The sequence below is a fragment of the Cibotium barometz genome, chromosome 59, assembly GCF_041138505.1.
Source record: "Cibotium barometz isolate CiBa-2024 chromosome 59, ASM4113850v1, whole genome shotgun sequence".
Classification (NCBI taxonomy): Eukaryota; Viridiplantae; Streptophyta; class Polypodiopsida; order Cyatheales; family Cibotiaceae; genus Cibotium; species Cibotium barometz.
Genome location: NC_141104.1, coordinates 27,475,334 through 27,502,474, shown reverse-complemented (window position 1 = coordinate 27,502,474; position 27,141 = coordinate 27,475,334). Strand labels below are relative to the sequence as shown.

Sequence of the window (27,141 nt, the reverse complement as noted above, 5' to 3'; positions counted from 1 at the left end):
ATAACTCTTTGAATATATCCTTTTTTTTATTACCATAGTGTGTCATTTGTGATAACATTTATGCTCCATAAGAAAGGTAATCGACTAGAGAAAGTCAATAGAAAACTTATGGAACAATACCTAGGGGCGGGGATAATAGCCTCATATGGTAGAGATTTTGCGCTGCACTATGTGGAGTTTGAATATATCCCCCCCCCCCAACACACACACACACACACGTCTTGCCAAAAACTCCCTCCTCTCATTGTAAGGTGTACGGTAAAAGGGAAGGAACCTCTCAAATTTAAAATTAAAAAAGATAGCTAGGAAAAAAGACGAGAGCATCCTTGTCGATGAAGGGAAACACCACTTGTGCCGTATGAGGTCCACACACACATCTTCCCCCCCCCCCCCCCCCCCCCAAAAAAAAAAAAAAAAAAACTCCCTATAAGGTGTACGCTAAAAAGGAAGGAACCTCTCAAATTTAAAATTAAAAAAGATAGGTAAGGAAAAAACGAGAGTCTAATGAGAGTGCCCACCTGTGTAACTGTTGCGTATAAATCACACGGTTGTCTATATAAGTCACTATAGGGTTTCTGTAATGGCTAAGTCTCTGGTGATGGGTCTTGCTTGCCTACTGTTTTTGCTCTTCTTGAGCTCCAGAGCAGCAGTACATGGAGAGCGAACCTCGCTTCAAATCTACTTGCACGATACCTCTCTCTACAGAAATGGGAGTTTCAACACTGCGACGGTAGACGCGCCGGCCTCACCCACAATGTCCACGCCGGCCAACCAGTTCGGCAAGCTCTACGTTTTCGACGACCCCCTTACAAGTGGGCGCTCCATAAGCTCGCCGCGCGTGGGAACCGCCCAGGGCCTCTACGTCTACTCCAGCCGGGCCAACGTCAGCGCCTTCTGGGCCTTCACGGCCTTTTTGGAGAAGCGCGGCTCCCTCAGCTTCATGGGGGCCGAGTTCCTTGGCCAGCCCACACGTGTCATCCCAGTCGTCGGCGGCACCGGCGAGTTCGCAAACGCCCGCGGCGTAGCCACTCTCTCCACCGCCGCCATCAAGCTCCCTGGCTACTTCGTGCTCTCCATTGACATCACCCTCGAGGTGGCCCCCTAGTTAGCAACGCCACACACACACACACAAAAACAAGAAACACAGTTTTTTTATGCATTCACAGCCACACAGTTGTTCTATAGCTTCTTCTATAGCTAAGATAGATATCTGCACATCCTCTCGATCATATTACTCTTGACGCCACATGCTCGCACGGGTTTGATAGAAACCCCTTAAAGTCGCACCGCATGCACCAGCTTGGTAGCACTCCTCACGGTAATATCATCACATACCATCTGGAAACTTTATATTGAGCAAGTCTTCACCATTTGCACCTCTTCAAAGCGCTCTTTGTTGTTTTCATTTGACTCTTAAAACAAAAAACAAAAGTTAAAGAGTAATCCAAACCACCAACAATATGGGAGTTCTTGAAATAAGGGATTTATCTTATTATCATGGGGGGGCAGCAGTAGCTCAATTGTTAAGGTGTTTGGTTGATATGCCTGAGGTTATGGGTTCAAACCCTGTTGGCTATCTCGAATGATGTTATCTTGTAATGTTGCCCACAGGTGTGTGTGGGGTGTGGTGTTTGAAAAAGGGCATGCGTGGCCTTGAGAGGAGTCCTCTCATCAACTAGGAATTAGTTGCACAATTAAAATTTCTTAAAGGTATTTATCTTGCCGAGCACTACAACAAGCTTGGTGAGGGGTAATTTTGTTTTAAAATTTGCAATGCTTTTTTTGGAGAGTAAAGAGTGATTGTTGCTTTTAGTACTATCTAATGCTACTCATGTTTTTGGGAAAGAATAAACATTTTTTTGTTCATTATTATCATGTAATTATAGAAATTTCGTATAAACAATAAAGACATAGGAAATAAATAGAGTGTTTCTTTTAAACAATTTGCAAGAAAAAAGATCATCTTGGTCTTTATTCATCCATGGGATGATAAATTGGCATCTTGTGCAAGATCTCCGATACTCATAAATTATATCTCTAAATCTATATCCATAGCATCAGCATCAGTACACCCTCTAAGATCTAGCTCCTCGTCTTCTAATTCTTAAAATATCAATTAACTTGTATACCACGAACTGCGATCACGATCGGATTGAAAAATAACCTAACACGCAATTAATAAACTATTACCATTTGGCATGGAATTTTTAGATTATATTTCAAGTAATTATACAGATGCTATCTAGTATTCATTTTTTTTGTTTATCTACATTTTTTTTTGCTCAAGATGATTGGGCATGGACTGTACATTACAGTTTTGACCCAGCTATATCTGGAGTAATCATCAATAAAAGTTTCCCAAAGTAGAGATATCCCCCAATAGATGGTGTCCTCATAGGACCACATACATCACTATGTATAAGCTGTAATTTTATGTGAATGTAAAGTTGGCACCCTTTGTTCAAATTGAGGGGGGGAGTATATGTCCAAGGAATTTCATGCATATATGGCTGGAAAAGGCATAAGGCATCAATGTACAGTGCCATACAGACCTTAGCAAAATGGTGTGGCTGAGAGGAAGAACAGGTCTCTCATGGAGATGGCACGATGTATGGTGAAAGCCTAAGATTTACCTCATGGTTTTTGGTTAGAGGCAACCATGTGCGCAAACTATGTGTTGAATAAATGCCCTACCAAGGCCTTGCAATCTAAAACTCCTTATGAAGCTTGGCATGGCAGGAAGCCTTCTGTGGCTCATTTTTGTGTTTTTGGTTGTCTTGCTTATGCTCTTGTGCCTGAGCAACAGCGCAGTAAGCTTGATGATAAGGCAGTTAAATGTATATTTGTGGGATACAGTTCAGAAAACAAGGGATATAGACTCTACCATCCGACCTCACAGCGGATTTTGGTAAGTAGAGATGTTGTTTTTGTTGAACCCATGCTTTCATGCAAAAAATAGCAGAATGTATGCTCACAGGACATGTTTGATTCTCTCCTACCTTTGTTTAATGGAGGGCAGCCATATGTAGAGTAATTGAATGCTCAACCAAGTGCTGAAATTCAACCTTTGTAGGTGTAAAATCAGCCTGCAAATCAGCCTTTTAATGAGGCAATTATTGAGGATGTAGTGGATGAGGAGAGAGCAGCCATAGAAGAATCTAGGCGTATGCCAAAATGGCTTATGCAGACATTGAGGGATAGCAAGTTGGCAGCTCCTTTACCTAGCAGAACTCGTGCCAGGTTCTCATCATGAAGATTATTCTCATGTGGATCATGTTCTCATTTCTACTTTATGTAATGAGGAGGACCCTGTTTCCTTGAGAAAGCACAGGATGATGATCATTGGATGCATGCTTTCTACCTCATCGTCGTCTCGCAGGAAGGCCATTGGTACTAAGTGGGTTTACAAGTTAAAACACAAAGTAGATATGGTAACATGATCGCCTACAGACAAAAGCTGCAGATTGATGGGACCTGAAAAATTGGGTGGCAAACATAGGCCAATAGTAGACGACACTACTACATAGACTGTTGTGCACATGCAGCACCGTACATGTGCACTCATTTTAATCATATGTATGCTGTTGTAACAGCCTTGTAAAATAGAATATTTTTGTAACAAAATGTGTGCAATATAACATCATGTGTATATGTGTACAATACATCATCATAACCATCTGAATTTGTGTTGAAGTAGTCTACACCCTCAGGAACATAATCGTAATGGCTCAATAGTGTAGGACACTCATGCAAGATTTTGAAAGAAGAATCATCCTATGCAACAATGCCAAACCATCAGTGTTGAGGTAATCAAGCGATGAATCAACAAAGTCACATACATACCATCTTTGGACCATCGGGCACATATATCCCTCTCATCAAATAAGTGCCTCAAATGGCTAGGCATCAAACCTTCAAGCTCAAATATTCAACCATGGCATGAGTATGTTGCCTTATCATAGCATGAAGTTAGTGAAATGAGGATCTAAGCCTTGAAGTGCCAAAGGTATGTGTGACCTCGAGCAAAAGAAATGTGAGCCAAGACACAAAATGGCAACTCACGATAACGAGCATAAAGCTAGAGCATGATAAAATCTCTATGATTGAGATCTAAAATGGAAACAAAGTGATGTTGATGATAAATAGATCTCATACCATGGCGATTAGAAGAAGGATAGAAATAATAGCCCATGGTCGCATGTGAACAACCACTAAGAATGGAAACAAATGCCTAATGTGTCTAAAATCTCACATCGCATGTGCACAACCACTAAGAATGGAAACAAATGCCTAATGTGTCTGAAATCTCACACCGCATGTGAATAAGCCCAAACAATCAATGGAAATCTCCCCTACATGCCTCTATGCATGAACTGCCCCTTGTTGTCACACTTGCTAATGTCAATTGATGCATATGTGGATGCCTAGAGTTTGAAGTGCCCAACTACTTAAGTGTACACTAAAGGAAAAGATTTGAAAAGGGTAAGAAACCCTGGGGTTTCAGGAAAGGTGTGAATGGGTAAAAGAAAAGTTTTAAAACCCTATGGTTTTTTTTAAAAATATTACCTCTTTCTTCTTCACGCCACTAGCCAGAGCTAAGAGCTCAAAGAGCCTAGTGATGCATTCTCTATTGCTTGTACATGTTGGTTAATTCTCTATGTGCTTTTTGTGACTTTAAGAAGGTTGTTTGTTCTATTCATCTCTGTTGTATTGCTATTTTGTCAAGTGTATGCATAACTTCTTCTAATGTCTATTAACAATGTCAAAGTGATGCTAGAGAGCTCACAGCTTTTACCTACCTAGTTACAATCTTAATGTTACATTGGTTGTGCTCAGGTGGAGTATGATACCTATTAGCCTTTGAAGGTTTTCTACAACACTATAGGTACACAATCATTTCTATCCTAACATACTATGGACCATAGCTTTGCCTATGCATTGCTGATAAGAGGGTGGTTGCAAGATGAGGTTATCTAGTTTCATGTAGTGGGCGCCCTTTGGCTTTAGCTGGAAAACAGGTATTTTTTCAAGAACAATAGCCAATCTCTCATAGTTAGCCAAGGAGTTTCACTTCAAGGTCTTCTAATGAAACATCATATGCAAAGTTAGGCACCTAAAACTATAATCTGATCGAATATCCAATAATTGCAAATCCCCTTTTCTTTGGGAACCAAGTTTGTATACAGGCCCTGTCTCGTAGGTTTAGATAGGTACAGTGAATGTGAGTAAATTGCCTATAACTTTTACATTATTACTCATATGATGTTCCTACTTTGCATATCACAAATACAAATAACATAGAGCTTAACTTGATTTATCGAGTAATTTTTGATGTGTTCTACTACTTTCTATATTGTTTAAAATATATTAGAATTGTTAAAAAAAACATACTATTTTATCCTCCCACCACATCTACCATTTAAAATGCTCAAATTATATGGATCTAGTGATGATTAGATTGGGAAAGATTAGTATAATGTGGGTATAAGGTAAAATTCCAAATCTAACGGTTGGATTTTTGTAGATTTACTTTGGAAAATTTATTATGACTATCAGAGGCCCATTAAATCAATTGTAATTTAATTCTAGAAAATTAAATATTGAATCTTTCAATCTAAAAACTCAAGGGATCAATACTCTTGTTGCCATGAATTTATTAAAAAAAATTTGGCTTAATTTGAGCATGGGAAGGTCCATTTTCAATCCTCCCAAGTGAAAATTCCCATATTGTGTCCACTCTCCCCTTTTCAAGTCTAAAACCAATCCTAGTTAGGTTTGGAAATCTAGGCTTGGTAAACTTCATAGCTTAGGTTTCATTCCATGTGTGAGGCTTGGGTAGGCACAAATCTTATATATGCATGCCACTTTATGTCCACATGAGCTTCGAGAGGATCCACATAAGCAGCTTGCCACCTCAGCTTGCCACCTCCACCCTCCATGTCAACATGGTCAACCTAGTTGACTCCCCACCTCATCATCCTAGTCATCATTAATGCCACATCATCTTGCCACCTCGCACTTGGTGACATGGCATGCCACATCATGGAATTGCCACATCAACCATAATAGTGCCACATGTCAAGAGATTGCCACGTGTCATGCACGCATGTGACACGTGGCACCTCCTTCCCACCTTCCCTCTTTTTTTAAAAATATATTTTTGAAAAAGTTAATTTAGTAATTTAGAGAAATAGAATATAGAATTTTAAATAATAAAATATATATAACTTATTAAATAATAGAATTTAAAATCACTAATTTTAAAGGATTATATTTTGGGATTAGATCAATAATATTATTATTAAAGTTCATATTATTAATTTTAAAAAAATAAATTTTTTAATTTAATATTTCTTGAAAAAATTTTATGTAGAATAAACCTTTGAATAAAATTTAAAAAAAATACTTTATTAAAAAAAAGCAGTTATATAATTATAAAATAAAAGATATATTTAAAGATATATTTATATATCTAGTAATGATAAATATTTAGACTTGTTAATAAATATTATTAATAATATTGATTTTTAAGTGGATAATAGTTTATCTTTAATTATCTTTATGTTTATCTTAATTATCCAATGAATCTTAGATAGGAAATCCAATGAGATTTGAAGTGGATAACCTATTTTTCCTATATAATCACACATCTCTAGTACTATCCCACACTTATCTCATTGAGCCTTTATAATATTTTCTCTCTTAGCTTCCTTGAGAATGGGTTCTCAAAGTCGTAGGAGTCGGAAACGTGATAGGACTAGACTTCCCCCCGTCCACCAAGTTCAAGAGGAGGAGAGGAGAAGGGTAGCTCGTGAGAGAAAGAGAGAGTGGAGAGCACGTCAACCAGCAACACCTTCCGTTGGCGATGATCCAAGCCTTGCTCCTCCTCTTCCACTTCCTCTCCCTTCGCCCTCTTCCCCCCCACTACCCCTTAGTTTAGATAATCCACATGAACCCGCCCTTCCTGAGTCCCCTTCTCTTCTACAAGAACCCACCCCCCCTCCTTTGGGCGCCCTTCATGTAGATAGGAAAGAACTATCAAAGTCAGGGGCACATCGTCGTGCCCATGCAATCTTCCATTCCTATTTCAAAGACCTCACGCCTTCATCACAGGCATGTGTGCTTGATGCTTTGATTGATCTGCCCAACATGGCCAACTGCAGGGCGCTTTCCGACATTGGAGGTCGAAGAGAGAGGAGAGCTGGCATAGCGGTGCTACAAAGTGTTCATCATTCCTATATAGTTAACAAGAAGAGGAATTCTGCGGACGCTTTGGCTACTCGACGGGCTATTGTGGCAGCCATAAGTAGCTCCCAAATGAAGGGTAAGGTTAGTGCCACATCTCACATCCTTTCCATAGCACCACACGCACTTAGAGTTGGGTCTATTAGATGACAAAGTTTAGATGCCAATGAGGTTGGTGCTTTGTGGGCGAGTAGTGGTCGTGTAGCTAGGCATGATCGCCTACTAGATGAAACCACTAGAACCTTGATAGAAAGTTTTTGGGAGGAGAATTGTCGTGCCTCGCCAGTTTTCAAGAAAGCTTTGCGTAAGAGAGTGACAAGAGGAGTGTTCATTGAGCACGGTGCTTGCTTTCTTGAAATGACCCAAACTGAGTTGTATTCTCAGTTTGTGGCTTCGTATCCAGAGCTTAAAATTGGGCAAAGGTCATTTGAGGGGTGTAAGCCTTGGTTTGTGAGGTACTCACGTCAGCGTGACACATGTTGTTGTCGCTACCATGTTGAGTTCAAACTTTTTTATGATGTGTTCCGTTCTCTTAGTGGGCATAGAGAGTTGCCTCGTAGTCGTCGTGATTTCATCCACTCTCTTTTGTGTGCACGCACGGAGGATGCCTAGTTCCATAGGATGCCTTGTGTGGAGAGCAATTGCACATCATGTGGTTCACTTGCACATCTACAGATGGTAGATCTTGATGCAAGTGACCAAGAGATAGTGGCATGGCAACGTTATGAGTATGTGACACACCAGCTCCAGAGTGGTGGGACAATCCAGGAAGTTGCAGCTCGTGGAGACAAACATACACCACGTTGTCACTTCACAGCCACATTTAGGGAGCAGATCTACCCCTATATATGGCACAGTCATTGTGCCAAGTGGCAAGATCGTCAGTTCCGAGCATGCCTGGCAGAGTTTCCTATTGGTGTGGTCGTCTCTGTGATTGATTTTGCAGAGAACTACACATTCACACCTTTTCAGGAGATACAATCTGAGTATTACTTCTCAAAGCAGGTAATGGTTATATTTCGTAATATTTGTTTTATGTTTGAGCTACATTACTTATTTGATTTTTTGTGTCCTAAACGTATGTATTGCTTACCTCACCAGGTTGCTATTATGGTCCACATTAGCTATCGACATGCAGAGGCTCATGTAGATGGGATAGCGAGTACCCCCCGAGACCCGTGTCATTATTCGAGAGTATCATTTCTATATCAGTGATGATCGTTCACATGATGCACATTTTGTGCAACACTGTTTTCGTCTCCATGACGATTTTTTAGGAGATTGTGGGATCAGACGTGTCCAGCGATGGGTTTGGTCGGATGGTTGTGGCGCACAATTCAAGTCATCATGACAATTCTATTGGCTCTACAGGTATTACTTATGGTTTTCTTACATTTACAATTAAACTAAATTCACTAGAACATCTTAAAGAAAACAATAAGTAAGACTATCTTTTATGGATTTATAGGTGGCATGTGCAGTCTAGTATCCCAGTGATTTGGTCATTCTTTGAGACTGGTCATGGGAAGGGAGAGCATGATGGTGCGGGCGCGTGTGTGAAACGTGCCTTGAGGCGTCATCAGCTGCTGCGACAGGATGCTCAGCGGTTCAGAGATGCGGGCCACGTAGTCGAGTGGTGCTCCCAACATTTGTGTGGGAGTGCAGCATCATCGTACCCCAAACGTGATGCTCGGATTGTCAGGAGATTTTTTTGGCATGTGGATGGTGGCATGATTGACCATAGAGCCTCCCATGATTGTGACATAGTACCTGGCACCTTGGGCTTACATTCCATCAGGAGCACGTGCATGGCGGCCCCCACGATTTACACACGACGTTTTGCATGCTTCTGTGGAGCATGTATGGATGGCGATTGGTCACATTGTGCCTCGAGAGGATGGGCAGATGCATGGATACAGACATTCCTCTCCCCCGAGCATCCTTCACATCCAGAGTTGTCTGATGAGCACACAGGTCTTGCGTTCATGGTCAGTTATGATGATGACCTGACAGATTTGCTACAGGAGGGTGATATATGTTATTGCCAGTGAGGGAAATAGCGAGGGAGTAGACTACTATCTGATGAGTTGCACTAGGCCAAAGTGCATCCTTGACCAGGATACAGGATGATTATGGGTTTTCTTATGACGCCCATAGCATGATTGTGGCAGGCCGGTTCTACCAGCAGATTCGACTTCGTCGGGGGAGTCTTGAGTTCCAGCAGTGGAAGTGGGAGTTAGAGGTATTTCAGTTCTCTCATCTAGTGGTTGCTACCAGGCTCACTCTTGATCGAGTACAGAGCCGAAAACACAGTTCTCACCCTCGTTTTCGGCTTCGAGTGGATGACCATGAGAGCATTCTAGAGCAGTTGAGAGCTAGAGAGGGTGCTGCTGACTAGATCTCTATCTTGATAGTGACTAAACTCAGACTAGCTGGGTTAGCTCACTTACATTGTACTTAGATTTATGGGCAGTGACTAACCTCAGACTAGCTAGGATAGCTCATTTCATTCTAATGTATTTATTTGATGTTTATATCATTATGAGTTTTTTCATTATTGAGTATCATTACATTTTATTTGATGTTCTTGATTTTATTATATTTTTAACACTTTGGCTATCATATTGTTTGTTGAAAATCTCCATGCCATCGTACCCAAAGGACCAAACTTTGCAAGCACGTGGGGGGGACCCACCCCCACATGCTTGCAAAGTTCAGTCACAATCAGAGCATGTTTGGATTGGTAATTAGCGCCCAGTGCGGGTTTTTGAAGTCTCTTGGTGCTTAAGAGGCCATGGAAAATCCGGGCCTTCCCCATACCATCGTATCCAAACAGGCTCCGATGGGGACCAAACTTTGCAAGCATGTGGGGGGGACCCACATGCTTGCAAAGTTTGGTCACAATCGGAGCATGTTTGGATTGGTAATTAGCACCCAATCTGGATTTTTCAAGTCTCTTGGTGCTTAAGAGGCCAAGGAAAATCCGGGCCTTCCCCATACCATCGTACCCAAACATGCTCCGATGGAGACCAAACTTTGCAAGCATGTGGGGGGAACCCACCCCCACACGCTTGCAAAGTTTGGTCACAATCGGAGCATGTTTAGATTGGTAATTAGCGCCCAGTCCGGATTTTTCAAGTCTCTTGGTGCTTAAGAGGCCATGGAAAATCCGGGCCTTCCCCATACCATCGTACCCAAACATGCTCCGATGGGGACCAGACTTTGCAAGCATCTGGGAGGGTCCCCCCCACATGCTCCGATTGTGACCAAACTTGGCAAGAATGTGGGGGTGGGTCCCCCCCACATGCTTGCAAAGTTTGGTCCCCATCGGAGCATGTTTGGGTACGATGGTATGGGGAAGGCTTGGATTTTCCTTGGCCTCTTAAGCACCAAGAGACTTGAAAAATCCGCACTAGGCACTAATTACCAATCCAAACATGCTTCGATTGTGACTAAACTTTGCAAGCATGTGGGGGTGGGTCCCCCCCACATGCTTGCAAGGTTTGGTCCCCATCGGAGCATGTTTGGGTACAATGGTATGGGGAAGGCCCGAATTTTCCATGGCCTCTTAAGCACCAAGAGACTTGAAAAATCCGGACTGGGCGCTAATTACCAATCCAAACATGCTCCGATTGTGACCAAACTTTGCAAGGTTTGGTCCCCATCGGAGCATGTTTGGGTACAATGGTATGGGGAAGGCCCGGATTTTCCATGGCCTCTTAAGCACCAAGAGACTTGAAAAATCCGGACTGGGCGCTAATTACCAATCTAAACATGCTCCGATTGTGACCAAACTTTGCAAGCGTGGGGGGTGGGTCCCCCCCACATGCTTGGAAATATTGGGCCCCATCGGAGCATGTTTGGGTACGATGGTATGGGGAAGGCCCAGATTTTCCATGGCCTCTTAAGCACCAAGAGACTTGAAAAATCCGGACTGGGCGCTAATTACCAATCCAAATATGCTCCGATTGTGACCAAACTTTGCAAGCATGCGGGGGTGGGTCCCCCCCACATGCTTGGAAATATTGGGTCCCATCGGAGCATGTTTGGGTACGATGGTATGGGGAAGGCCCGGATTTTCCATGGCCTCTTAAGCACCAAGAGACTTGAAATATCCGCACTGGGCGCTAATTACCAATCCAAACATGCTCCGATTGTGACCAAACTTTGCAAGCATGTGGGGGTAGGTCCCCCCCACATGCTTGGAAATATTGGGTCCCATCGGAGCATGTTTGGGTACGATGGTATGGGGAAGGCCCGGATTTTCCATGGCCTCTTAAGCACCAAGAGACTTGAAATATCCGCACTGGGCGCTAATTACCAATCCAAACATGCTCCGATTGTGACCAAACTTTGCAAGCATGTGGGGGTAGGTCCCCCCCACATGCTTGCAAAGTTTGGTCCCCATCGGAGCATGTTTGGGTACGATGGTATGGGGAAGGCCCGAATTTTCCATGGCCTCTTAAGCACCAAGAGACTTGAAAAATCTGGATTGGGCGCTGATTACCAATCCAAACATGCTCCGATTGTGACCAAACTTTGCAAGCATGTGGGGGTGGGTCCCCCCCACATGTTTGCAAAGTTTGGTCCCCATCGGAGCGTGTTTGGATACGATCGTATGGGGAAGGCCCGGATTTTCCATGGCCTCTTAAGCACCAAGAGACTTCAAAAACCCGCACTGGGCGCTAATTACCAATCCAAACATGCTCTAATTGTGACCAAACTTTGCAAGCATGTGGGGGTGGGTCTCCCACCCCCACATGCTTTGCAAAGTTTGGTCCCCATCGGAGCATGTTTGGGTACGATGGCATGGAGATTTTCAACAAACAATATGATAGCCAAAGTGTTAAAAAATATAATAAAATCAAGAACATCAACTAAAATGTAATGATACTCAATAATGAAAAAACTCATAATGATATAAACATCAAATAAGTACATCAGAATGAAAATGAGCTACCCCAGCTAGTCTGAGGTTAGTCACTGCCCATAAATCTAAGTACAATGTAAGTGTGCTAACCCAGCTAGTCTGAGTTTAGTCACTATCAACGGCAACCCAATCAAAATCGTCATCTCTAACTGCCGGTCGACGTGCGCGTCGAGGCTGCTGTGCACGTCGAGGAGGCTGTGCCGGCTGCTGCAGGGGTCGTCGAATGTCTGCGGGGGAGGTCTGCCTCAAAGGCAGGATCATGAGCTGGTGCCGGTGTACTCGGAAGCTCACGAGTCCCAAAAGCTGCTATAGCCCTCTCTCTCTCTACGCCGTGCTAATGCAAGTCATCTCTGTCTGTAAACCCAAAATCTATAATCTGCAATGGTACGTGTCTGCCACTCTGCTCGTGTAAGCTCCTCTACTGTAAGGACACGCTGCTCATGAGAAGCAGCACTGCTGCTAGCACCATCACCCGAGGTGCCACTAGGACCAGCACCACCCACGCGCTCATATGCTATGATTTGGCTCTCATGTAGGACTCTCTGGTATGCATCAAACTCATGTGAGCTCCACTCAATCTCTGGAGGCACCTCAGGCTCCTAATCTCTATCATCGAAGGCGTCGAGTCCCAAGTCAATAGCTGATGTAAAATCAATAGGCCTGCCAGTCATAGCATCTACTCGAACGAGGCTTGGGTGAAGATCATCAATGCCCAGAACTCTGTATGTTGCTAGGTCGACGCGTGCACGGCAAGAGGGGCATGCTGAGAACCGTACTAGCTCCTGGGTGATGCAAGACAAATGGAAAAAATGTCCACATCCCAGGGCATATACACCAGTAGTATCAATGTCCTCGATACATAAAGCGTAGCACGCATCACGTAGGAAGGGTGGTGCATCCTGTGAGGGAGAGGTCGTCGAAAAACCTCTGTGTGACAGGCCATGGATATAAAGGTAGGTAAGGCACTGTCACGTCCGAGGATCTGCGATACTCTCGAACATGCAGCATCAACTGCTCTGCCCTATGCTGGGCAATCCGCTCCATAATCTGGTGATGCTATGCCTCAGCTCTAGAGCTCTCTACCTCGGTCCGAGCCTACGCAAAAAAGTAAAGCATAAAAATAGTTGATTAGTCTCTCTCATTAGGTATTACTTAAAGAAATTTATAACTTAGGATCTTAATTATAACTCTTTTACGTGCAAGAGAAACCTACCTGCTGGATGTCGGACTCTCTCAGATGCTGTGCCTCTGCGGTAGCTGCCTCTACCATCTGTAATGCAGCTCTAAGGCGGTCAATCTCCGCTCTCGCCTCTACCAACTCCTGAGTGAGTCTCTCAGTGGTAGGTGTGGGACCCTACGTGACACAATCAACCATGCCGGTCATGTAAAAATATAGAAAAGTACATATAAACATGTAAATAAATGACTAAAAAAACTTAAGAAGTAATAAATATGTAAATACCTCGACATCTGTCGTCGGTGTATCAATCGTGAGAACAGGCGCACCACGTGCTGGATGCTCTCCGTGGTACTCCGTACGTCGATGCCGACCTGGTTGCCAAGAGCCTCTACTGTCGACATAGGCACAAATGAAGGATCTGTAGTAGGAGCTACACGAAGGGCTAGTGGAGGCCGCCTACCCTGGTCCTGGTGGAGACGGCCTCGACCAGCACCACCACCCGGCCGATGGCTAGTGTAATCCACCTCCTCCCCTAAGACAAACTACGCATATAATTGCTTTGCGAAGTATATAGGAATCTGGCGGTTGTTCGGCATCCTCCCATATGCGGCAACATATCGACTATAGATATGTGCCGCCATACGAGGATGCGAACACCGCGAAATAGTAAGGGGCTTGCCCGCCCCAGGCCTCATCCCACGACTATCGAGGAAAAGATCTAAGTAGGCTCCATCCCTAATCGGAGCAAGATCACAGACCTGACGATATGTCAGGCCATGTGACACAGGAGCAGTGCGACGGTGGGCTATCCACTCATCTACATAAACAATATCGTGAAGGCTACGAAGGGACGAAAGCATCGCCTCCAAGTCTGCCACCACGATATGCAATGTAGACAGTGTGTCTCTAGCACTCCTACGAATAGCCGCTAGCTCGCGGTCTATCTCCGCGAGATGAGGTCCACAATAGATGAGCGGCCCTCCTCATGGCCCTCCTCGTGTGACTCCATGCTAAAACCTAAGCCTAACACAAAGGTCCAATGTGAAGGGTCTAATGCTTAGTGCTAAGTAGCACTAATGAAGCTATAAAACAATGCTAATGGGCCCACTAATGCTAATCCAAATCAAGAGAGCAAGGAGAGTGAAAACGACTTCTGACAATAAGGCAAAAAAAAAGTTTTCCAGTTTTATAACCTCGATCGAGGTTCGGTTAATCATGCAATTTAGGGTTTGCAAGATCAACACTCTGGATTTTAGGGTTAGTGAAACATACGGCCAAGATACACACTTAATTTTAGGGTTGGTGAAGGATCGACGACAGCTGAGATTTGATATTACTATCTCGTTCGAGGTACATGGACAGCTATGATTTAAAGTCATTACCCCACGACCAAGGTATGTCGACGATCGAGATATTTAAACGGCTGAGATCGCAACTTCCAACGCACCTAAATGGACGGTAGAGATTGCGTCTCTGTAACTCAAACGAGATATTTGGACGGTGGAGATTGCATCTACGTATCTCGAACGAGATATTTGGACGGTGGAGATTGTATCTCTGTATCTCGAACGAGCTATTTGGATGGTGGAGATTGGATCTCAATATCTCGTTCGAGATAATATCTCGATCGAGATAATGTGGTGGCGGTGACATGTAATGGTGACATGGATGATGACTGGAAACCCGGACCTGCTAGCATGGCATTAGTTGGCATCTCGATTGAGATATGTCGATTTAGGCTTGGGAGGCACGTGTCGTGTTTTAATTCACGATGCTATCACGATCGAGGTACTCCGCCCGAGATGTATGGATGTCCCAATTTTAGAGAGAGTGAACGAAAGTGAGTACCCTCATCTTGCAACCTCCCAAGAATGGCCACCACCCATACTACAATCTGTCAAGAAATGCTCTAAGGACTTTGTGCTTGGCTAAGCATCGTTGATGAGAAACAGCATTGCTTAGATCTCATTTTGATGTGCACATAGAAAAGAAAAGAAAAGAAAAAACTCCTTTGTAGCTTGAATAGCCAAGCTTATGTTCTCTATACACACAATGCACTAGTTGCAAATCATCAGCATAAAGTGATGATGCTAGCCTAGGTGTTGCTAGCTTTCTACAGTAGTAGTTATGCTAGAGATGGCGGCCTAGAGATAATAAAATTACATTCTTGCATCTGTCGATTACTTTTCTAGTGCTTTCTTTTGCTTTGTTACCTTCTCCACATTCGCTGTCATGCACACTGATCTTCCAAAATGTGCACTTAAAACTACTCCAACTGCTTTATTGGAGTGTGGAGACATACAAAACTCCATAGAAATTGGCTTGCTCCTATTGGATAGAAAGAGCTTGTTTATTTGTTTATTTATTTATTTGCTTGTTGAGCTACTCAAGAAGCAATGATGAATGCTCTTTCTTTTTGAATCAAGTCATGACATCTCTTTTTCTATAAGCCCCGAGTCCCTTGTGTCTGCACTGTAGGAGAAGGCTCCAATTGGAACAAGCACACCAAAGATGCTTCAAAAGGGTCTATTATTAGCCTTCAAAACTTGAGTAAGCCTTATGTCCACAAAAGACCACAAGTCTGTTGTCCCATTTTTATACCTTTAAGAGCATGAGTTGTTGCTCTCCACTCTCATCTAACTACTATTAGAGTGACAAACATAGGGCTTTTCTTCCTCATTATGCTCTATGTTGCTTAGTATATGCCATTGAGGTGCTCAACAGTAGGTCGGTACCCTCAATTGTTGCTGCACCACATTGTTGTTGATGGCATCCTGCTATGCTCCACTTTAAGTAATACTCTCTGCAGTGACTTAAACCACTTATTGCTCTACTAGTATTGCAAGCTTGTTTCTTTTTATTAGTAATGGTATATGTTTTAAGGTCAATAGATCATTTTTTCTTTCTTTCTTTGATTTCCCAAACTGATAATAATGACACTTATGGTGGCAGATTAGAAACCCTGAGCACCAAATTGTGCACCGGTGCTTGCACCACTGAAGGAGTTGGGTTTGACTCTCAACAGAGTTGATAGATACAAATGTTATTGTTAGGAACTAGATCTTAAATAAATTCTTTGTTTGTAGCTTGATCCTAATATGCATTAAACTATTATAAAGATTCTCAAATTCTTGTAAGAAATAATCAAGATTAAGAAATTTTTGATCAAGAAACACTCACTGCCCAAGTTTACACCAAGATTTGCTAAGTTCTGCACTTAATCTTGCAAACTTTACAAATCTACACAAGGATTCTTATAAACTTCACTTTGCACAGTAAACTCTACATAATCTATAATAGATTTATAAATTGCACCACTGCACATCAAACTCTATCTAAATCTACAAGCAAAACCGTACACTACATATAAATCTGGTTAAATTTACAACAGAATTGTAATCTTCACATAAATCTGCTCAAATCTATAACAACATACTATAATTTGTATACTTTTTTGATAAACTCTGCACCAAGATTTGCACAGCAACCTCTAGTATCTCCCAAACTGCCAAGAATCTAAATAATATAGGCAAATGTTGAATGAAACTAGGGTTTGTGAGAAGATTTGATGAAAGAAGTCACTAATCAAGAAACTATGCACTAAACTCAGAGAATATGATTTTTTTTAAAGTGATTAGCATATATTTTAAAATGATTAACACTAATCTCATTACTAATCCACATAAATCAAGATAAAAATAATCCTTAAAAACTATGTAAAGCTTAATCTGAGAATGATTAAGTTTTAATCACTACCAAGATTAAAGCTAAAAGCTATAAAGATCAAAGCAAAGCTTTGATACTAATGTAAAGAAGGGACATAACCAAGCTGAGATACTAATGTAAAGAAGGGACATAACCAAGCTAAGATTTGGGAATGGATCTAAGCCATATCTATGAAAAGCGATGTGATAATCCACACATGAGGGATCATGAGCTAGCTTGCATGAAAGCCAAGGGTGGAAGTACCACCATAGATCCGCTCACATAGGGAGTAGCACCTAGACATGGAAAGACTACCATGAATCATCCATTAGAAGCATGAGCTCCATGCAAGGTAAGTGTATAGATGTCAAATCAAAATGTAGTCAATAGGTACAAAGTATATAGGCCATGTATGTGCCTTTTATAGTCCCAAGGCTACATGTGCCCTTTTGTAGGTACAAAGTACATAGGCCATGTATGTGCCTTTTATAGTCCCAAGGCTACATGTGCCCTTTCGTAGGTTTTTCTACCAAGGAAGAAAAACCAAGTGGGAGTTCTATAGTTTTGGACCAACTCTTTAGGATGGTGACCTACACCCATGTCTACTCCATGCCATGAGTAGCCCCTCTCTTGTAAGAGAGAGATATGTCACGAGAGTTATGTCATGAAAAAGTATTGCAAAAGAAGGGTGTGTAAGTTTAGTAAATAAAGGTTTCTTTTCTACATATAAAAAAGGATGGGTGGGTGAAATAATGTTAGTAATGAACCTAGATTAAAGTTCATGTATTGATTTAATGTTCATTTTAACCTAGATTAAAGTGCATGTATAGATTAAATGTTTATTTTAACCTAAATTAAAGTGTAAGAATATGGCACAGTGGAAACAGATAGTGGAAACAGATACAACAAGAGAACGTACACTAGACAATGTAATAGAGAGAATGGAGAGAATTTTAAAATTTTGATTATACCAAACAAGAGATAGGTACAATATGATGATGTTGTCCACCCGTGCACTCTAATGTAGAGCTTAGATGGCGATCTAGACAAATTCTGGATGGAGAGCGTACTGAGAGTATAGGGAATATATGCTCACAAGCATTGGATGCCTTTGCTTGTGCCAACTATGTCCATTTATAGTGCTACAGGTAGTGCGGTGGATGCATCCAAGACATGGGTGGCTACGCTGCACATTGACGTGGCTCATCGCTCGCATATTCATAACGCATCCCCACCAACCAACGCCCACTACTAATGATGAACTTAGTTCGTGAGGGAATATTCCCTATACCATTTCGGGCCAGCTAATGCTTGTACCCCTCATCATCTCCTAACCATCAATGGTCACAACTATGACCCCTTCCAGCATCTAAGCTAGGGTTCCCACTAAAGATATGTGCACCAATGGCTTCTCCTCATAATGGGGGCCGTACAAATGTGCACCACACATCAATGTGAGATACATGCTGAGAGGCGGGCATTGAACATATACTAACATAAAGTGCATGTATAGATTAAATGTTCATTTAAACCTAGATTAAAGGTTATTATTATAAAGTTTTAACATATATTTAGAAAGGATAAGTGGTGGACTCCCATTTTAGGAAAAAAAGCATATGTGTGTTAGTAATTTAACCTTCAAAGTAATGCCATTGCAATCTCATATAGTTGAAATCCTATTATGGTTTTCTATTAATCTCAAATGATATCAAGAATTGTTGTATATACAATTAAACTAAGAATTGACACCCAATGAAATTAATAAAGGTGTTGAATGCCTTCTTCTCTTTGTAACCCATTATCTCATTTATAGAAATATTTTATCAAAGTATTGCTAGGTTTCCTTGTCATAGTTACCTAGAATTTCATTTTAAAAAAAATCAATTTCTCATTTCTCCATCATAGAGGAATCCTTGCCCGCGTGTGCGAGGCTTGGCTCTGATACCACTTGTGAGGCCCCTACCCCCACCTACCCTCGGGTCTAGTGCGATCACTTGACATGCATGTTTGGCCTTCTCCTTGGGTTCTAGAGTTCAATTTTGATCTTAAGAGGGTAATCCAAACTCAAACCTTAAAGACGATTCAAAACTCTTTTTTTTGGTGATTATAAAAGAAACATTAAACTGAAAACACGACTTATAAAAATGCATCAACAACTTGAGATGCATCATGCTACATGATATATTTATACATCATGTCAATGCAATAACAACTTTTAATTCAAGCTTTGAAAACAACCATATTCACAAGAAAAAGCACCAGACTCATCTGGCCCACTTGACCTCGGTGAGTACGTCAACCCACCACACTTTTGCCCCTTAATTCTTATTCCACGACACTTGACATCAGAGCTGACCCAACCAGTGAGCCTAATGCCTAGTGGCCACTTCACCCAAGGGCCTCTCACTAGTGAGCTTGAGCACCAACTGGGCCTCTCACTAGTGAGCTTGAGCACCACCTGGGCCTCTTGGTCTCACTTGTGCCAAGCTAGAGGACCTGGAATCCTAAGTGGGTCATACCTTGGACTACTTCTTTCTCTTAACCCGACAAGTGGGGATAACTTCACTAGGCTCAATGAGTTATTCGATTGGATTTCCCACCCAACAAATCCTGGACCAAGAACTAGAGTTGTTCCATGGTCATCTCTAGGAATGATGGACAAAGCTTTGGGATAACTAGTATACTTAATACATAATTCGAATTCCAATTTTTGGTGATTTAGAAATGGTCGAGAAAGAGTTAGAGTGGTAGACTACTACTGGATTATAGACATAGACCTAGCTTCTAACAATCGGGGGTTTTTTGAGGAGGTTACCTATCTTTGAGACAAGTCCTTTCTACACCTCTCCCATTAGGATCATTAGAGACCTTAGGGATTTTTGAATCCTATCGAGTTGGAGGAAATAAGACTTTTGAGGTATAAAAACTCTTTATAAATAAACTTGTTTTAGAGTGGTTTTTTTAAATAATCTTGCAATTCTAAATTATGTCTAAATTTGTCATTGAACTCAAAAGCATGGCACGTGCTGCTAAAGGAAATTCCAAATATAGAGCATTTCATGATGGAGCAATCCTGACGGAACAATTATGAAGGAGCAATCCATGATGATCTCCATGACCTATTATGTAGTGCACCCAACTAGGGACCTTCTTTGGCAAAGAACCTAATATCAAAGAAAACTTGGGAGAGTGGCTATATTCCCTCAAGAACTACTTTAAACTAGCAAGGTATAATGAAAGGAGTAAATCCATCATGGCACAACTATAATTTAAAGTCATTCCCCTAGGTGCTTTTAATGGAGTTCTAGGTATGGATTGGCTCAAAAGGAATGATATAGGTATCCACTACAAGCTTGGCCTTATTACTTTCCTTGATACTTTTCAAAATAAAGTGTAAGGTCAAGGAATCCAAGGTAAAGCTCCCTTACAGCATATGGTTAAAACTTCGAAGGGCTTCACTAGGGGCTTACTATAGGGGCTTACTATTTATGTAGTCTAACATTGAATATATCTGAGGTGGAACCCAAAGGTTTTGAACTAGCCTATCTTAAGGAGTATGCTGATGTGTTTCTAGAAGAATTCACATGGATGCCACCTCCTCATTGATCATGAGATCAGTTCACAATCCGTTGGCCAACAAGAGCTTATAAAAGATGTATGTTCCTAAAGTAATTGAGCTCAAGGAGAAACTCTCTCAGCTTATGGAAAAATAGTTAATCCAACCAAATATTTCACATAGGCTCTCCCATTCTCATTCAGAAAAAGAAAGACACCTTAAGACTGTGTGTGGATACAGAGGTCTCAATCAATGCACCATCAATAACAAGTATCATGCTCCCAATATTTATGAGCTCTAGATAGGCTCTATGGTGCCAAATAGATTGATCTAAAGTCTAGCTACTATCAAATCCACATTCAAGAAGAAGATATCCTAAAGAGACTACCTTCTCTCTAATAGGCATTATGAATTCAAGGTGATGCCCTTTGGTTTAACTAATGCTCCTACCACTTACAATAGATTGATGCCTGATGTTTTCAGAGAATATCTTGATGTTTGTGCATGTGTTCTTTAATGACATCCTTGTATATTCTAAGGATGAGCAAGAGCATGAGAGTCATGTAAGGCAAGTTCTTGACATTCTTCATAAAGCACAAGTATGCCACAAAAAGTAAGTGCACCTTCTTTCTTGATAAGGTGAATTATCTTGGATTTTTTCTCTCATAGAGGCTTGTCTCTAGACCCCTTCAAGATCCAAGAAATCATTAATTGGCCTACTCCTAGGTCAACTAAAAAAATTTACAGTTTCCTAAGTTTGACGGATGGTGTTGAATTCTTGTCAAAGAGATATGAGTAATACCTACCATCTTGAGATAGATGATTTTTATAAAAAAAAGGGTGAACCAAGTCATAAAAATATATGCTTGAGCTTATTCTAGTCAAGAACCTCATCAATGGATCAACTTCTTGCATTTAATGGAACTTGCCCACAATGCCTCTCACCATCGTAGACTTAGCATGTCCCCTTCAAGGCCCTATATGGGCAGGATTGCATAAGTCCTCTTACTTGGTCACATCCTTTAATCAAGGTAGAAGCCACTAAGAAAATGTTGGATGAGATGGAGAGATAAGTTAAGCTCATTCATTCAAGACTTGAAGGTTGCTCAAGACCATCAAAAAAGTTATACAAACATGAGAAGATCCACAAGGGAATTCAAAGAAGAAGATATGGTCTTCCTTCAAGTCAAACCAAAGAGAAGCTCACTATCTTTGTGTAAGTTCTAGAAGCTCGCTCTCTCCTAGGTATTATGGGCCTTGTATGTGGTTACTAGATGCAAAAGTGACCAGGACTATGAATTACTTTTACCCCCACATCTTTGAATTCACAATGTATTTCATCATGTAAGTCAAGAGGTATGCAACAAATCCGTTACATATCCTTGATAATGAATAGGTGGTGTTATCCCCAAGCAAGGTGAACTACAAGTAGAGTTAGAGAGGATACTTGAGCTCCAGGGAGAAGGCTCTTCATAACCACCTTATTCAAGAGATCTTAGTTCAGTGTTAGCACATCCCATTAGAAGATGTCACACGTGGGAAAGAGAAGATGAGTTTCGTCAAGCACCTCCCATTAGAAGATGCCATACGTGGAAAGAGAAGATGAGTTCCATCAAGCATATCCCCACTTTTCGGGCTAAGGACAAATCGTTCCTAAGATCCCTCTCGGATTACCCCAGGTATGCCAAAAATCCCTTGTTTTAGGTTATAAATTCTAGAGAGAGAAAGTTGGATTTTAAAATTTTATCCATTGAAAATTTTCTCCTAAGTCCAAGAAACTTGTGAATATGCTTAGTTTCTAATTTGGACTCCGTTAGGTCCATATTTTTAAAGTTACAGATTTGATGGGAACCATAAACACGGGACAATTTGGGAAAAATATGGAAAACACACATCATGGTCCTTGGATTGGGGTCACATAGCCACTCAAAATTTTTCCCTCAGACAATTCTAGAACCCCAACATAGACAAATTTCAAGATTTGAGCCCCAGAGCTTGGTCAAATGAGAAAAATATTAAGCTTTTATAAATTAAGCAAGATTTTTAAAATAAAATTAAAAAAAGAAGAGTGTGGGAGATGGGAATTGAATCCACGACCTCCCTCTCCCCACTAAAGAGTCATAGCCACTCCACAATGCTTGATTTTGTGATTATGGTGTAAGTTAATGGTGATATTATTATTTTCTAAGAATATTATTATTATTGATTTTAACTAATTCACCACCTCCACGCTGGCTCCTCTTTTCTCTCCCCCTCTCCACTCTTTTGCTTCCAGCTTCACCTTTTTCTCCCTCTTTCACCTCACCTTTTCCATATGGAAAAAGAACAAACATTAGTAGCTCCTCCAAATGTCAAGTGTTGAGGAGAAGGAATTGAGGGAAAGCGTGGTGATCATCTCCTCCCTTGCTCTAATCACTCAAGTGATGTTTGAAGAGTGTTGCTGATTCTTTCTCTTGATTTTGAAGAGTGGCCAACCACATGAGGTATCCATAAACCTCATTTCCATCAAGCTTCATCATCAACATCAACTTTCAAGCTTTCAAAGCTTTCAAAATGTGCTTATGAGCACTAATAGTGTTGCTTATGAGCACTAATAGTGTTGCTTAACACTATTAGTGCTTATGAGCACTAATAGTGTTGCTTAACACTTTCAAAATGTGCTTATGAGCACTAATAGTGTTGCTTAACACTAATAAATCTGTTAATCCAATAAAGGGAAGTTATTATAAAGTGTTCTTAAACACTAATAGTATTATTAAACACTAATGGTGAACTAATCACCAAAATAAGTATTATTTGACACTAAAAATATGCTTTTAAGCACTAATTATGTTTTCTACACATTAATGATGATCTTAATCACTAACCAAAGTGTTCATTAATACTAATGAAGCCAATCCTCATCAAAATTAGTAATTAAGCACAAACCCTAAGTGCTAAACCATAAAAATTACTATTTTAATCTCCTATTTATGCAACATTCTCAACTTGATTAGGGTTGTTGCACTCTCACAAGCCTCTCTCTTTCTAATTAAGCCTAAATATCATAAATTTTTTGTTTTTTCTTCTTCATAATTAGCCCATTACTCTCTCATAATCTCTTTCAATACCCAATGTCAAAGGACAACACTCAAATCAAGAAGTTCTCGGGAGAGGGCTTCCACACTTGGCAAGTCCTTGTTAAGTACAAGATGATGTCCAAAGGCTTTTGGCCATTCATCTCCGGCACCAAGGTTATTGATCGAGCAAAGGCTGAAGATGTTGAAGATGATGAGAGGGCACAAGCCATCATCATGCTTCATCTTGATGAGGCACTCACCATGTGGACCAGCTTCGGAGAAATGGGATGAGCTTGATAAGCTCTATGGAGCTCGTGGTAAGAATTCCAAGATCTCACTCAAAATCAAATTTTTTAGCTTGGAACTCAAAGAGGGAGATGGCATTGGAGCCTTCATCTCTCACTTGAAGGGCCTTATGGCTCAACTTGCATCAGTGAATGCAAGAATGGATGAAGATGATGCAGTGGCTGTTTTGCTCAAAGCAGTCAAGAAGGTGTACCCCACCTTGGTCACCACCCTGAAGAACATACCTAATCCCACCCTCGAAGGAGTCATCCAATCATGTCTTGATGAAGAAAAGAGGCCAAAGGGAGCAGCTGAATCTTCAAATGCAACCACTTCATCGACCTATCGCGAACAAGCTTTGTCACATCAAGTGGTCAAAGTAAGATGTGCCCATTGTAAAAAGGTGGGTCATTTGGCAAATAATAGTTGGATCAAATATCCCAACAAAATGAAATGTAACAAATGTAAACAAACGGGACATATCACTTCTAAATGTCCTAACAAAGAATCAGAGGCCAACTTTGTATCAGCCTCTACCTCTACTTGAGAAATTGTTTTAATTCTCAATGTAATCACACCTATATTCCAAACCTTGTATGCCTAATGTTATAAAGGCATCCTATGTCCAATACCACCTATTCCATCCTTTCATAGTTGGTATTGAGGGGGGGTATTAAGGGACTAAGGTTATGTAGAAGGGTGAGAGAAGGGTGTTCACGAGTGTGAATGGACTTAAGGTCCACTTGCTCACCTATTTAAAAGCTATGAGGCATTTTGTAATTGAGCAAGGCCTAGTTGTATTCATAAACAACTTAATAAGCAAGAGATTGTTCTTGTATTTTGTGAGCTCTTTTCCTCCACACACTTGATCTAACATGAGCACCACGTTTTCTTAACAGTCTTGACATACTAGCCAAGTCGATTTGGTTGGATGAGTCCAATGCTTTTCATTGTGAATATGGTTGTTTTCAAAGCTTGAATTTGAAGTTGTTATTGCATTGATATGATGTATAACTATAGCATGTAGCCTGCATCTCAAATTATTGATGTATTTGCTAAGTCATGTTTTCAATTTAATGTTTCTTTTATATTGATTTTTTTCGATGTCTTCGAGATTTGAGTTTAGACTACCCTCTTGGGCTTGAAAATGGAACTCCGAGACCCAAAGAGGAGGCCACCCATGGATGCTAAGCAGTCGTTAGACTGGAGGGTAGGTACCTCACAAAGACGATCATTTGAAATTACCATTTTCTCTTTAAAGGTAAGGAGAAATATAGTTTCCTAAGCAATGATGCATTTTGCAAAATTAAAATATCACACTTTAAGTGAATGAGGCATCAAAACGTTTTTGTGTGGGACCAAGTAGTTAACAAGTTCCTTCTATTTTGGACCTTGATTTTTTTTTGTTAATGCTTAAAACATTAAGTCAAAGGTTGTTGAGGTGAATTTGTCTTCTTTGTTGGTGGTAAGAAATCATATGAATCGTCCTTACCTCTTAATGTTGACCAAGTGTCATGAGCACATGCTTCTCTCTCTCTCTCTCTCTCTCTCTCTCTCTCTCTCTCTCTCACACACACACACACACACGCACGCACGCGCACACACACACATGATCAACACCTTCTACCTTTGGGCAAAAATCCTAGATGTATATATTTTTGTATGTAGGTAAATTCATGGTAAGGTGGTAAGGTGGCTAGACAGAATGGAGGGAATAGAGGCGTGAGGGTTGTGATGAGGATGATGAGTTACATGGAACACCTTAGCTTATATAGTTAACCTAAGGTACCTAAACCTTGATAAATGGAGTGAATAGACACCCTAGACATTATTATGAGTTGCAAAACAAGAATGCAAGGTTTACAAGGAGGTCCGTGCCAAGGTTTACAAGGAGGTCCGTGCCAAGTAGCGTAGCGTTTGCTCTAAAAGTTGCGAGCAAGAGTAGTAGGACGACTAGTAGTGGCGGATGCAGGAGAAGTTGACCTGGGTGGGGGGGTGGCTAATGGGGCGGCCGGGGTTGGGGCCCACTTCCACGACCTCCCAGGGGTTGAGAGCGGCGCCGTTCTTGAGGAGGGTGGGGTAGCCGGGCAGCTCAGACTGGATGGCCACCCAGTTGGCCGAGCAGGCGACGCAGTTGTTGAGCACGCTCACGAAGTAGCTGTGCGTTGGGTTCCTCGGGTCCGGCCGTGTGGTAGTGATGATGTCGTGGATGTCACACAGAACAACGTCTCCACGCCGGGGGCACTGGCACGTCTCCACCAACGGGGTAAAGGCGGCGGCAGCTACATACACAGTGCACGCCATAATCATCCTAATGCCAAGAGCAAGCATGCATGCATAGTGATAGACTTATAAGGAGGTACTACTACTTACTAGCAGGGACAAGACAGAGCACCATAACCAGCGCTGCAAGCTCCAGTCCTCCTCCTAAGCTTGCCATGGCGCACACAATTACTGTCACTCAGACAGTAAGGGTTTGGACTGACTCCACAAAACTGAGATGGGCATCCCATTATATATAACCATTTGCGACTGGCCGACTCGCATCTCAAGCGCGCGTTCTTCCCACGCTATACCTTGCGTTTTTTTCATCAACCCCTTCCACTTTATCGGAAGCCTTTGCTACTAAATCCTACTCTTTTTAGCCGACTATTTTGAGATTCTCCTCGAGCCTTAGATGCCCTCATTGCTGCTGCCCTCATTGCTGCTGCATACACCTGCATAGCGTTGGTCGCCCTTCATCTTCTAATGTAGCACTCAATGTATGCTAACAAACTTATATAAATGAGTACATGTATAGCACCCAATGTATCCTCTCCCACATGATTCTCTTTCTCTTAATCTTATTGAGCACTATTAACATCATAAAGGTAAACATCTTGAAAACACCCAATCATAGTTCCTACATGTTGACCCAACCAAAGAGCACTCATTGAAAAAAAAAATTGCATTTACTTTATTCCTTCTTCTTTTAAAGGTATGAGTCACATCATTGTATATAATACTTGGTGCTTCTAATGTGACAAAAATAATAACATAGTTAATCTCATTACTAGACTCACGTGCATGAAGCAGACTTTGATACTTTTATTATTTTTACTTGTGTTCCATTTTGAAATGTAAGCCAAAAAGGAGGGAAAGGGTTTAAGGTAGCAAAGTTTTTCTCGTGAAAGATGGTTGG

At 41.4% G+C, this 27,141-nt stretch overlaps 2 protein-coding genes across 2 annotated transcripts; one reads left to right on the top strand and one right to left on the bottom strand.

Annotated features, from left to right (window-relative positions):
• The first annotated feature begins 576 nt into the window (after positions 1-576).
• LOC147605664 (disease resistance response protein 206-like) lies at positions 577-1,731 on the top strand. The gene has a single exon (XM_086793343.1). It carries the CDS (start codon positions 581-583, stop codon positions 1,103-1,105), a length of 525 nt encoding a protein of 174 aa, XP_086649469.1. The 5' UTR covers positions 577-580; the 3' UTR covers positions 1,106-1,731.
• A 23,857-nt stretch (positions 1,732-25,588) lies between these two features.
• On the bottom strand, positions 25,589-26,476 carry LOC147605663 (uncharacterized). Its single transcript, XM_086793167.1, has 2 exons — positions 26,334-26,476; positions 25,589-26,242 (listed from the first exon to the last, which is right to left on the bottom strand). Exons 1-2 carry the CDS (start codon positions 26,398-26,400, stop codon positions 25,914-25,916), a joined length of 396 nt encoding a protein of 131 aa, XP_086649293.1. The 5' UTR covers positions 26,401-26,476; the 3' UTR covers positions 25,589-25,913.
• Positions 26,477-27,141: the final 665 nt, after the last annotated feature.